The 13,196-nt window shown below is 46.4% G+C and overlaps 2 protein-coding genes across 5 annotated transcripts; both read left to right on the forward strand.

The window, feature by feature from the left end:
- Positions 1-505: 505 nt before the first annotated feature.
- On the forward strand, positions 506-7,933 carry WHR1 (winged helix repair factor 1). Of its 4 annotated transcripts, none has more exons than XR_013623406.1 (8): positions 506-657; positions 2,975-3,092; positions 3,379-3,527; positions 4,277-4,521; positions 6,333-6,430; positions 6,509-6,656; positions 7,196-7,302; positions 7,396-7,933. XR_013623406.1 is itself a non-coding variant. In XM_068117761.2 (7 exons), the coding sequence occupies exons 2-7, from the start codon at positions 2,981-2,983 to the stop codon at positions 7,239-7,241; spliced, it is 798 nt and encodes a 265-aa protein (XP_067973862.1). In that variant the 5' UTR covers positions 509-657; positions 2,975-2,980; the 3' UTR covers positions 7,242-7,933. The 4 variants fall into 4 exon arrangements, 2 of the variants coding, with proteins under 2 accessions (XP_067973862.1, XP_067973861.1); XR_010984612.2 differs by lacking the exon at positions 506-657 and adding an exon at positions 957-1,031; XM_068117761.2 differs by having other exon boundaries at positions 509-657; positions 7,196-7,933.
- LOC144892203 (uncharacterized) lies at positions 1,041-2,966 on the forward strand. The gene has a single exon (XM_078777625.1). The coding sequence runs from the start codon at positions 1,064-1,066 to the stop codon at positions 2,840-2,842; it is 1,779 nt and encodes a 592-aa protein (XP_078633751.1). The 5' UTR covers positions 1,041-1,063; the 3' UTR covers positions 2,843-2,966.
- Positions 7,934-13,196: the final 5,263 nt, after the last annotated feature.

A 13,196-nucleotide genomic window follows, 5' to 3' on the forward strand; every position in this document is an offset into this window, starting at 1 on the left:
CCAAATGGAGGGTTTGGTTTCATGATATCCCTCAAGATGATTCATCTGCAGGTATTCAAACTCAAACTGAGGTAGTTTCGTCGGTGGGTCAATGCCGGGCTTGCCGGCTCGACATAAATAATGTACAATCGAATAAATATTGATCATGATTTCGAGGAGCGAGATGCATCGCTTCACACACGATTAGATGAGATCGTACAACAACAAACAATCATCCTCACCTCATTATTATTGTCATCATCGTCGACCTTTTTTTCGTCAAACATACCGATGGAAAGACGGCTTCGAGCCGCACGAAATCGCAGTGGAATTGACGATAGTAAAGATTTCAGGAATGAAACTTGAATCTGTCGCGTCATTAATACCGGCATGCCAAGATGGCCACCGGACGGCATACCAAGATGGCCGCCGGACGGCACCCCAAGATGGCCACCCGACGGCACACCAAGATGGCCGCCGAACGTCACACCAAGATGGCCGCCGACGGCGCACCAAGATGGCCACCGACGGCGCACCAAGATGGCCGCTGGAGCACTTCAAATCGGCCTCACTCTCCCTAATGGAGAGACACGTTCTGCGCCTCCAGGTTTATTATAACATCTCCGTGGGTTGGTACAGTATCTTGGTTGCTGATCTATACAGTAAAGCTGGCATCTGGTAAGCCGTAAGGTTATCCTTGCATGAAATTATCCTTGCATGAAAGTTCTCATGTATTTTCTATTTTTAAAAAACATTATCATGAAAACAAAGCTTAAATCAATGAGCAAAGAATATGTTTTGTTATATGAAAAGAACATTCACTCGTCCTCTATATAATGGCCATGATAACGTAGTTAGCGAGAGAAGGTACATTTTATGTGACAGTGCTTCTTCGTCGGAAATCTTTAGTAATTATGCTAATAAAACTTAAAAAGTGAATCACAAACCAAATAATCGATGAATTAACGATATAAAGCAGATACTACAGTTTGTTGATTTCATGATGACGTCCGTCGTGTCCAACGTGGCTCGTGAGTGGCTTGAAGTTGAAGGTAATGTGGAGGTTTGGGCGCGTCTGTGACATATGCATGTACCAACACACACGTACACACACACACACACACACACACACACACACACACACACACACACACACACACACACACACACACACACACACACACATATTATATATATATGTATCTCACACACACACACATGTACCACTACCATTACCATTCGACCGCTACAAAACAACATAACAGTAACAGTAACATCCCCACCAACCCGCAACCGCTACTTCTACAACTACCCTATTCTCCCCACACCACCAACTACCATAGTCTCGTCCTCTCCACCAACTACCATAGTCTCACCCTCCCCACCAACTACCCTATCCTCGCTCTCCTCACCAACTACCATACTTTCACCCTCCCCACCAACTACCATATCCTCGTTCTTCTCACCAACTACCACTCTTCACCCTCCCCACCAACTACCCTATCCTCACTCTCCTCACCAACTACCATACTCTCACCTTCCCCACCAACTACCCTATCCTTGCTCTCCTCACCAACTACCATACTCTCACCCTCCCCACCAACTACCCCATCCTCACCCTTCCCACCAACTACCATACTCTCACCCTCCTCACCAACTACCCCATCCTCACCCTTCCCAACAACTACCATACTCTCACCCTCCCCACCAATTACCCTATCCTCACCCTCCCCACCAACTACCCCATCCTCACCCTCCCCACCAACTACCCTATCCTATCCTCGCTCTCCTCACCAACTACCATATTCTCACCTTCCCCACCAACTACCCTATCCTTGCTCTCCTCACCAACTACCATACTCTCACCCTCCCCACCAACTACCCCATCCTCACCCTTCCCACCAACTACCATACTCTCACCCTCCCCACCAACTACCCCATCCTCACCCTTCCCACCAACTACCATACTCTCACCCTCCCCACCAACTACCCTATCCTCACCCTCCCCACCAACTACCCCATCCTCACCCTCCCCACCAACTACCCTATCCTATCCTCGCTCTCCTCACCAACTACCATATTCTCACCTTCCCCACCAACTACCCTATCCTTGCTCTCCTCACCAACTACCATACACTCACCCTCCCCACCAACTACCCCATCCTCACCCTTCCCACCAACTACCATACTCTCACCCTCCCCACCAACTACCATATTCTCACCCTCCCCACCAACTACCCTATCCTTGCTCTCCTCACCAACTACCATACTCTCACCCTCCCCACCAACTACCCCATCCTCACCCTTCCCACCAACTACCATACTCTCACCCTCCCCACCAACTACCATATTCTCACCCTCCCCACCAACTACCCTATCCTTGCTCTCCTCACCAACTACCATACTCTCACCCTCCCCACCAACTACCCCATCCTCACCCTCCCCACCAACTACCATATTCTCACCCTCGCCACCAACTACCCTATCCTCACCCTCCCCACCAACTACCCTATCCTCACCCTGCCCACCAACTACCCCATCCTCACCCTCCCCACCAACTACCCCATCCTCACCCTCCCCACCAACTAACCCATCCTCACCCTTCCCACAAACTACCCTATCCTATCCTCACCCTTCCCACAAACTACCCTATCCTATCCTCACCCTCCCCACCAACTACCCTATCCTCGTCCTCCCCACAAACTACCCTATCCTCGTCCTCCCCACAAACTTCCCTTATCCTCGTCCTCCCCACAAACTACCCTATCCTCGCTCTCCTCACCAACTACCCCAGTCGCAACTCCCTTTGCTTGCCTCAGTTTCCTATCAATACATCTCCCCCCTTTTTCTAGTTAGGATGTGAAGTGATGGTGCAGGTTGTGAACCAATAATTAAAGAGTGCATTCGTGACCTTGTTGACCCAGATTGCGTCTCTCTGACCAGTGTGGTGATGTTTTTGCACACCTGTGTATTTGAGCTGTCAATAACTTTTCAGGTTGACATGAGCAACAAGCGAAGGTGGCTACCTGAAGCTTTCAAAACCAAACGACCACGGCTCGTGCCTGCGGCAAGTACCAGCGAAGACATCTGGGGCGAGGATCTGCCACCTGAAGGTAGTCGCTGGGCATCCAGCAGGGCTGGTTAGATGAGGAAAACTAAACATTCCATTGCAATTCTCATTTTCTTTGTAACTTTCTCCAAACCAATAGAGAAAAAGATTTTTGATATTTGAGTTTTTGAGTTTGCTTAAAAGGTCCAGTTTGCAGCAGAGAGGCTGAAATGACCTGTTTAATGAAGAGCAAAGGTAAATTTGAGGTTAAAGGTCAGGAAACTGAAGGTTGATATATATATATATATATATTTTTTTTTTTTTCTCTCATAATCCAACATTTCTCCAAGATGTCCCCAGTGATACACTTACAGCCCTACACCTCCTCGCGGACTTGTTGCCCAAGATCGTGCTCGACGAACTAGACTTCCCTCCCATCGTCTTGAAACACCAGCTGTACAGCTTGCTGCACGATCGCACCACCGTCGACCGACAACTGGTAGGGCGAGTGAGCCTTGGGAAGCGCTGTTGTCTGGTGCATTTAAAATGTTGTGCCAGTAGTCTGTTTGGCAAATCTGTTACGGATTTTTTGAGAAACAGCCGTTAACCATGAAACTCGACATGATTTGATCATGGCGAACTCGCTTGGTGCCGCAACGGTTCGAGCGTGCCCTCCGAGTCTGGGTGGTCAGTGGTTTTCACTGGATGAGTCGTACCAATGACTTTAAAAAACATCAATGGTACGTGCTGCTTCCTCATGCTCACCGCTTTAGAGCGTGGAGAGAAAAGAGACTTCATAAAGATGGCGTCGCCGGGTACCCATAGTGCACCGAGGTGTTACGTCACTTCCCCCAAGCTCAGCGGCTGTTTGTCTGAAGTGAAAATTGGTTTCTCATGGAATTGTCCACATGTGCGTACGTAACTTGTTACAACTCCTCCAGGAACCCAAGACTCGCTTAAAAAGGAAAACGGTTAATCGAAAACCTTACACGACACATTCTTGACAAAAAAAGGACATATCAAAAAGTTGTGGACGGATTCGGACGAAATGTGGAGGACAGGTTTGGTGTGTGACAAAGCCGAATTGACTGGATTTAGGTTCAGGTCCCAATCCAGATCCGGCCTATCAGTGGATCTACAAAACGTAAACTGTTAAGTCTGGCAGAGGTATGTGCTCTACCGAGTGCCTGTTCTATTTCCTTACTGCGTTTGTCTTCTGATCGCATTCGTATAAACCTTTGCACCAAGGAATCGCTACGCAAAAGTGGAAAGGTGCAGGTTTTGGCCTTGGGCTGTGCCCCGGATACCTACGCTGTGGTCACGGCATCCGGTTATGCAACGTGGGTCCGAGCCTCGTCGTCCGGCCAGCCCTGGGACGCCGTGGCCGAAAGGTTTCTACGCCAAGTCTGTGAAGTCTCCGAACACGGCGGTGACATCTGGTTGCCACGAGAACGTCTGATTGAGGATCTGAGATTCAGCGACGCTGATGTGACGTAAGCAGCACCTTTTGTATTTATTTATTTTGTCTCGACATTCACTTGCATCACTCGCGTCTTGATGATTGCACAAAAGCCGAGTGGCATTGTTGCCGCGTTTGGCAACTTTAACCAGACTTTTTGGAGTAAAGATTGGAGTTTCCGCTTTGAGTCTTGGAGGTCGAAGCAAACGGGGAGGTTCCTGAAGCTAATCTGTTCGACACTACTGCAGTCACATGATACAGTGGAGGATTTGGGAGGCCTTCGCGTAATAGTTTTTGAAATGATGCATTATTATTGAAGGTCTGGAAGGAAGAATGAGATTGAAGAATGTGGAAGTTGGTTCCACGGGTGGGGGGAAAAAGAGGAACAAATGAGTGGAGGTGAGCAGTGATTCTGGATTTTTGGAGGTACACCAGAAGGGGGTCGATGGTGGACCATGTGGGATATAGCACGTAGAGAGCAGAGTGTACAAGACCAGGAGGAGGTAGAATACAGACCACCAGATTGTCTGCAATGGTGAAGTGATAGGCCCTTTGATTAAGCTTCATTGTGGGAGATTCCAATGATCTTGAAGGCCTTGGTTTACACACAGAGCAAGATGTGAGGCAGGGGTCCAAGCCCAAAGGAAAGAGCAGTGCTCCATCAAGCTGTAGGTGGATAAGAGTTCAGGTGAACCAAGGAAGGACTTTGCATGACAGTAGCTGCCCAGTCAGTGACTGCCTGTGGAGGCCAACTTTGAAATACGGTTTGCCCAAGAAATATCATGGCTGATGGCGAGACACAGGTGTTTGACTGATTGAACGTCAAGATTATTGTAAATAAAGTAGATGGCGGAGTGGAGGTTGCCAGGTGGTCGTTTCGGAGAGGGTGAAGGTGAGTGTGAGACTTGTCAGGATTAATAGACACATTCTAAGTGTTTGACGAGGTTGTGGTTTTTTTTTAAAAAGTCTGAAGAGACAGAAGAGGTGGCTGTCTGTCTAAAGGATGAGTAATGTCATGGCAGAGGGTGGAGTTGTCAGCAAATAGATAATGAGGGTATTCCTGGGTGTCCAAGTGATCATTGAAGGAATAGGACTGGGCCCAGAACCCTGTCTTGGGACACTCCAGCCTTGACGGAGAGGAGATTAAAGGATTCCGTTAATGTTTCATATTCAGGCTGCTGGTTGCATCACTTTCTGGAAGCATGGCAGTACCGCTGATGCAGTGCCCGTTATCAGTAAGCTGGTACTAATTTTGCCGACCTCGGAAGGATGGCACGCTGAGTCAACCTACCCGGTGTTAATTCAACGGAATTGACAGGTGCTCAAACTCAGGACACCAAGATCTCAAGCCAGCCACGTCAATCGTTAAGCCAACACCAGGCTTAGGATTCCATTGAGAGCGACACGTTTGCTACGAGAATAGAGGAAGTCAGTAAGCCATGTGTGCAGTTGGCCTTGGAATTCCGTAGGCAGAGTTTGGAGAATAAGGCCGGATGCCAGACAGTATCAAATCCTCGAGATACGTCTAGAGAGACGGTCCTGATCTCATGTCTGACATTAAGGGCCTCCATCCATTGTTGGGAAGGTCTAAGTATCCCGTGCAAGGTAGAGTGACCTGGTCTACCCCCATTAAACCCCCACAAGGCCACCTTTCAAATTTCCAGTTTGTCCTTCCTGAGAGTTTGCTTCTGTATCCATCTTGTCAATCATGTGTCCCCCTCTCCTCCCTCTCATTGCTCCCCACATCCCTTACTTGTCCAAGTCTCCCTTCTTTATACTGTTCCTTTTGTTCCGTTACATTAAGGTTTGGATTGGCACAAAAATTGTTCCTCCTTTGCTTTTCAGCCAGCTCGTTAATGCGGGTTTGCTCACAGCCAGGGCCGTGGACAGCTGGTGGATTTCCATCCCCGGACTTGGGAAGTTCGTCAAACTCTACTTGAAAGGTGAATGCGTCTATAGAAGGGTCATGTTCTCCAAATGCGTTCTCGTCCATAAAACTTACCACATGGACTGCGTTACAGGCCGCAAGGCTGTACTGTTGGCAGTTCGGAAAAGTCGCCACCATGAGATTCTGGAGTCCGAGTTGAAGAACCGACGCCTGGGCCCTGGTGCACGCCTCGGTCTACCCTACTTGCTGCATGACGTCATTGGCGCAGACCTTATACGGTGGTGAGGATAGTCAAAATGGTGGACTGGTGGGTATTTCCTTGGAGGGGTGTTTGAGAAGATACGAGTCATAGTTTGCTGAAGGGACAGAGGGAGAAATTGATAATATCTCCATATTCAGAAAACAGGTATTAAGTGGTTATCTTTCCATCAGTTTGGTTCAAAACTTTTTGGCGTTGGCGACTGTTCCGTGAAGGTTCTTCCTGCCAGGTTTCTGGATTTGGATGGTGAAACTGCATTCTCTGAGATTGGATGAGATCGCCATCAAAATGGGCCACAAAGTGGTGACCATTTTGGGGATCGATCACAAAATGACATCCTCTCGCGGTGGATGATCAAATTTGTGGAAGAACTTTCTTCACTTCGCGGAGTCAAAACTTTCCTTCGCTGGCCTTTTGGAACCAGTGTTTTGGCCTTTTCGTTAACAGCCGGTATTTGGCTTGACTATGTGACATAAATAACCTTGGGGACATAAATCCACCTTATTGGTGGAGTGATGGGTTTCATGGACTCTTATCATGGTTCATCTTTTCTCGTTTCAGTATAAACACGACTTCAGGGAGGATCTTGCGATTGGTGGCGGATTGACGTTGCGGACCCTGGCCTCCGCGATCCAAAACTCATTTCTTTGTGGCTGAACCATCTGATGGTACGTTGGCCACGTGACGAGCGCTTTGCCCGTGTTTGAACCTCAAAAAGGATCCTGAACTCAGATTGCCTCTTTCTCTCGCCAAAACTCCAGGAAGGGCGTACTGTCTTCGCTTGGAGCACGGAAGACATAATAACAATACCTGAACATTGCAGTCCAACCTTGTTTCTTTCTCTGCCACAGTAATGACGTCACAGCCATCGATCTTAAATAGACCCAACCCAGTTTGGTGTCAACTTCTAGGTAGTACACATAGTAATGAAAACTTGTCCCTCTGGAGTACAATACCACTTTGTCCTTTATGAACCAAAATGATTAAAATTACTCTGTCAGGTGCATTGGCATTGTGCACCTTTTCATAATTCTCATGACAAACAACAAAAAGCACTTGGATATCAATAAGTTATTGGAGTTTCTGGAATCATCATTATTTATTTATTTATTGCATGAGTCGATGTCACAGTTGGAGCTAACTCACAGGCCCTGGTGCTGGTTTAGGGGGTTATTGATTTAAAACTGTTACTTAACTCGTTTAGAATTACCTTCCATTTTATCCTTCCTCTTCCACCTTGTTTACCCGAAGGCCGAGTACGTAAGTGTATGCCAGCAATACAAGTCCTCAAACCACCAACCTCTGCTGTCTTGTCAATGTTGTGGATTCACCTGTTGTATCCATGGCTTATGGGGACGGCCTGTATCGATGTGAGCTAGTTGTTCTTCGGAGTCGGTACAGGAACCGGAGGATTGGCGAGCAGCAAATCTCTCACCGTTATTTAAGAAAGGATCCAGAGAAGATTTGGGGAATTATAGACCTGTTAGTTTGATAGCAGTTGTGGGAAAGGTGTTGGAAACATTAGTTACGGACCAGATGAGGAATCATTTACACACACACACACACACACACACCTGTTAGACGAGAGAAACACAGCCACAGAGCTTGGGGAAAGTGTCACTTCTTGAGGTACCCACAATAATGGACCCACTTTTCTCAGCACGGCATTTCCTCAGTTGGAATTTCCTTGTCCCTATGGAAGCCAACCTATGGTTGTTCGTCTATGTTCTGTCCTTGAAATGCTGAACGCCAAGCAACGAAGCAACGTGTACCATTTAAAAAGTCTCCGGTATAACTAGGCCGGGGTTTGAACCACCAACCTCCCAGACTCCGAGCAGACGCTCTAAGCATTCCACCACCGAATGGATGAGGGAATGGCAGTGGACATAGTAAATGTAGATTTTAAGAAGGCATTTGATAGGGTGCTGCATCACACAGGAGGATGTTAGCCAAGGTGAGGGGCTTTTGGAGTGGCTGGTCAGGTAGATAACTGGACATGTGAAAGGAAGCAAAGACTGGTTGTGTGGGAGGATGCAAGTAGTGGGGTACCTCAAGGATCAGTACTTGGGCCATTATTATTCATAATTTACATCAACGATTTGGATCGTGGGGTGAAGAGCTGCCTTTTTTCTTACACCAAGTCGAGGCTCATAGCAGAGCTAGAAACTTGTAAATTTGCAGATGACCCAAAGCTTGGAGGTACGGTAAGGTAAATAGCAGAAGGGGTAGTGATCAGATTCAGGAAAGTGTTGATATTTGCATAGATTGGGTAAAGATTGGCAAATACAGTTTAATCTAAACAGGTGAAAGGTGCTGGGGATGGGAATGGGCAAGAATAATACAAATAGAGATCACATGATGCAAGGGGCAATATTGGACACGGGAGAAGGATCTAAGGTGGTAATAGATACGGGAGGGTGGAGGTGGAGTAGGTAGACAAGGCAGTGCCAGGTAGCTATAGGTAAAGCAAACAGGGTGTTGTCTTTATCTGTCGGCCCATAGAGGGATAAATTGTACATTAAAAGGTAGTCTTAACACTACAGGAATTTAGTGAAGGCCTCATCGAGAATACTGTGGAGTTTTGATCACCGCATCTGAGGAACGACATAGCTGCCATTGAGGGTTCCGTGCAGGGCTACTAGATCGATTCCTGGCCTACCTAGACTCAGCTATAAGGAGTGGCTGATGGAGACACAACTTTATGCATTAGAATGGAAGAGGTGATTACGAGTAGATATTATAGAGATAATATAATGAAGGGTATGGACAAAATAAGTACAGAATAATTATTCCGCACAACAGACAGTGATAGGAAAAGGGTCCATAGCCGGAGAGTGAAGAAGAAGAAGAAGTTAGGATGGTTGTAAGATGAGGGGTCTTTCACTCAGAGTAGTTGATGCATGGAATGGTCTTCATGAAAGGTAGTGACAGCAGAAACAGTAAACACGACGTCATGCAGAGCATGCATGATACTTGCAAAATCCACCTCCCCCCCCAAAAAAAATGTTGCCTCTTGATCAAAGCTCGATGAATCGGATGAAAATTGATGATTTTCAGATGAAAATAGATTTTGGAAGTTTGACCTTTGACCTCAAATAGTTGGTTTCCCAATTCAGTGATGCACGATGTAATTGCTGTTTAATTTTCAAATTAATCGGATGAAAATTAACGATTGTTCTGATGAAAATTGATGATTTTTGAAGTTTAATCTTGAGTTGACCTTTTGACCTTAAAAAATAGCTAGTTTCTCAATTCAGTGAGGTACTATGCAATTTTGCCTGGTGTTTGCCTTACCTGTTAGGGTGCCGGCTTGGGATCCTGGGATCCTGGGTTCGAATCCCGGTCGATCGCTGAATTAACGCCAGGGAGGTTGACTCAGCCTGTCATCCTTCCGAGGTCGGCAAATCGAGTACCAGTTCACTGGTAATTCCCTGTGTGTCGCAAGAGGCGACTAACAGGGTTGGCGGCAGGAAGGGCATCCGGCCATAAAACATTGCTCCAAAAAGGGGACCACGGTGCCCGAAAAAGGCCAACCCCTGCTCTGCGGGGAAAGATGGCCTCTAAAGGTGGTTCATTTCATTCACTATGCAATTGCTTGTTAACTTTCAAATTAATTGGATGAAAATTGATTTTTCAGATGAAAATTGATTTTGGAAGTTTGACCTTTGACCTCAAAAAAAGTTGGTTTCCCAATTTAGTGACAATATGCAAATGCTGTTCAATTTTCAAGTCAATTGGATGAAAAATGACAATTTTAGAAATTAGACCTCAAGATGACCTTTGTCCTCAAAATTAATAGGCTTCTTATGACCAATTCTACCATCTGGTGAAGTTTCGTGAAGATAGTTTTTAAAATTGTGACCTGTAGGCGACTGACATACAGACAGACAGAATAACGCACAAGACCAACCAATATACTTGAAAAATCTTCGATTTTGCAGGTATCTATCTATAATTCCAGTAATCTCTGTTTGTACGTTTGTACGTTTGTTTGTCTGTGACCGCTGTTTCTCGACAACCACGGGTCCGATATACTTTTAACTTGCCAGGTATATTGCTGGGGACCCGAGGATGTGCCTTTTCAAGGTTTCATATTAATCGGACAATTACTTACCGAGCTATGTCCAAAAAACGATTCAACCAATCAGAGAGCAGCGAACTATCGCGTGTGCCGAACGTGGCGGACACACTCTGCCTCGGATGGCACATTTGAGAGCGTATTCATTTATTTCACGTTTGCAAACTATGTTGGCGTTAAACTATGTTTTAAAACTAATAAAAACGAATTTGCGATTCATTCGCTTTCCTGCGCGTTTGTGCACGCGATGGCGATTTCTTTACCAAACTCCGGAAGCCGTTCGCTTTGGACCAAACCATTTCATGTAAATAGAGGGGGGGGATATAATTTTAGATATAGATATAGTACGGGCAATGCCCTAGTCTATCTATAATTCCAGTAATCTCTGTGTGTGTGTGTGTGTGTGTGTGTGTGTGTATGTCTGTGTGTGTGTTTGTTTGTCTGTGACCGCTGTTTCTCGACAACCACGGTTCCGATATACTTGCAACTTGCCAGGTATATTGCTGGGGACCCGAGGATGTGCCTTTTCAAGGTTTGAAATTAATCGGACAAGTAGTTACCGAGCTATGTCCAAAAAACGATTCAACCAATCAGAGAGCAGCGAGCTATCACGTGTGCCGAACGTGGCGAACAGACTCTGCCTCGGACGGCACATTTGAGAGCGTATTCATTTATTTCACGTTGGCAAACTATGTTGGCGTTAAACTATGTTTTAAAACTAATTAAAACTAATTTGCGATTCATCGTAACTGCGATTTGCGACCTTCCGGACAGTGAAGACTTCACTTCCGCAGCCAATCACAGAACGCGTTGTTGCGTAGGCGTGGCCGATGTGAGAGCGAGCCGAGCGCGTGCGCCATTACGGTTCGTAATTCGATTTCTTCCGGAGAAAATAATAATTTCTCGATTTCTTATGCGCATTATTTCTCCCAATTCAGTCAGAGCGAAGGGCGGAAGCGAAGAGCGTTGTTTTTTTTGTTTACGGGCGTACGGGCGGGGTAGAGCGTACGGGTAGCGTTTTTTTTTTTTTTTGGCAAGGAACGGGCACCCACGTACGGGCATGCCCTAGTTTATCTATAATTCCAGTAATCTCTGTGTGTGTGTGTGTATGCGACCGCTGTTTCTCGACAACTACGGGTCCGATATACTTGAAACTTGCCAGGTATATTGCTGGGGACCCGAGGATGTGCCTTTTCAAGGTTTCATATTAATCGGACAAGTAGTTACCGAGCTATGGCGATTTCTTTACCAAACTCCGCAAGCCGTTCGCTTTGGACCAAACCATTGCATGTAAATAGAGGGGGGGGGGGGATTGTCACCGTACTCGCAAGCCGTTCGCTTTGGACCAAACCATTTCATGTAAATAGAGGGGGGGGATTGTCACCGTACTCGCAAGCCGTTCGCTTTGGCTTTGCGAATGGACCAAACCATTTCATGTAAATAGAGGGGGGGGATATAATTTTAGATATATATATATAGTACGGGCATGCCCTAGTCTATCTATAATTCCAGTAATCTCTGTGTGTGTGTGTGTCTGTGTGTGTGTATGCGACCGCTGTTTCTCGACAACTACCGGTCCGATATACTTGAAACTTGCCAGGTATATTGCTGGGGACCCGAGGATGTGCCTTTTCAAGGTTTCATATTAATCGGACAAGTAGTTACCGAGCTATGGCGATTTCTTTACCAAACTCCACAAGCCGTTCGCTTTGGACCAAACCATTTCATGTAAATAGAGGGGGGGGATTGTCACCGTACTCGCAAGCCGTTCGCTTTGGACCAAACCATTTCATGTAAATAGAGGGGGGGGATTGTCACCGTACTCGCAAGCCGTTCGCTTTGGACCAAACCATTTCATGTAAATAGAGGGGGGGGGGGGGGATTGTCACCGTACTCGCAAGCCGTTCGCTTTGGACCAAACCATTTCATGTAAATAGAGGGGGGGGATATAATTTTAGATATATATATAGTACGGGCATGCCCTAGTAGTTTAAATTCGAGTTAGATAGGTGGAGAAGCGTTGGGTATCGAGAAGTACATGGATGTTGGCAGGAATGGTGGATATCTGAGGTATGGATTGGTGATTCCATACCCGCGTCACCATAGTGATGTCTGGTCCATGAGAGGGTGTCATCAAAAGGTGAATTTGTGTTCATTCCTCACCTCAATTTTCCTCACAATGTTGCACGTGTGTTCATTTCTCACCTCAATTTTCCTCACAATGTTGCACGTGTGTTCATTCCTCACCTCGATTTTCCTCACAATGTTGCACGTGTGTTCATTCCTCACCTCAATTTTCCTCACAATGTTGCACGTGTGTTCATTCCTCACCTCAATTTTCCTCACAATGTTGCACGTGTGTTCATTCCTCACCTCAATTTTCCTCACAATGTTGCACGTGTGTTCATTCCACACCTCAATTTTCCTCAGTGTTGCACGTGTTCATTCCTCACCTCGTTTCCTCACAATGTTGCACGTGTGTTC

The sequence above is a fragment of the Myxine glutinosa genome, chromosome 5 (assembly GCF_964187855.1).
Source record: "Myxine glutinosa chromosome 5, kmMyxGlut1.1, whole genome shotgun sequence".
Taxonomy (NCBI): domain Eukaryota; kingdom Metazoa; phylum Chordata; class Myxini; order Myxiniformes; family Myxinidae; genus Myxine; species Myxine glutinosa.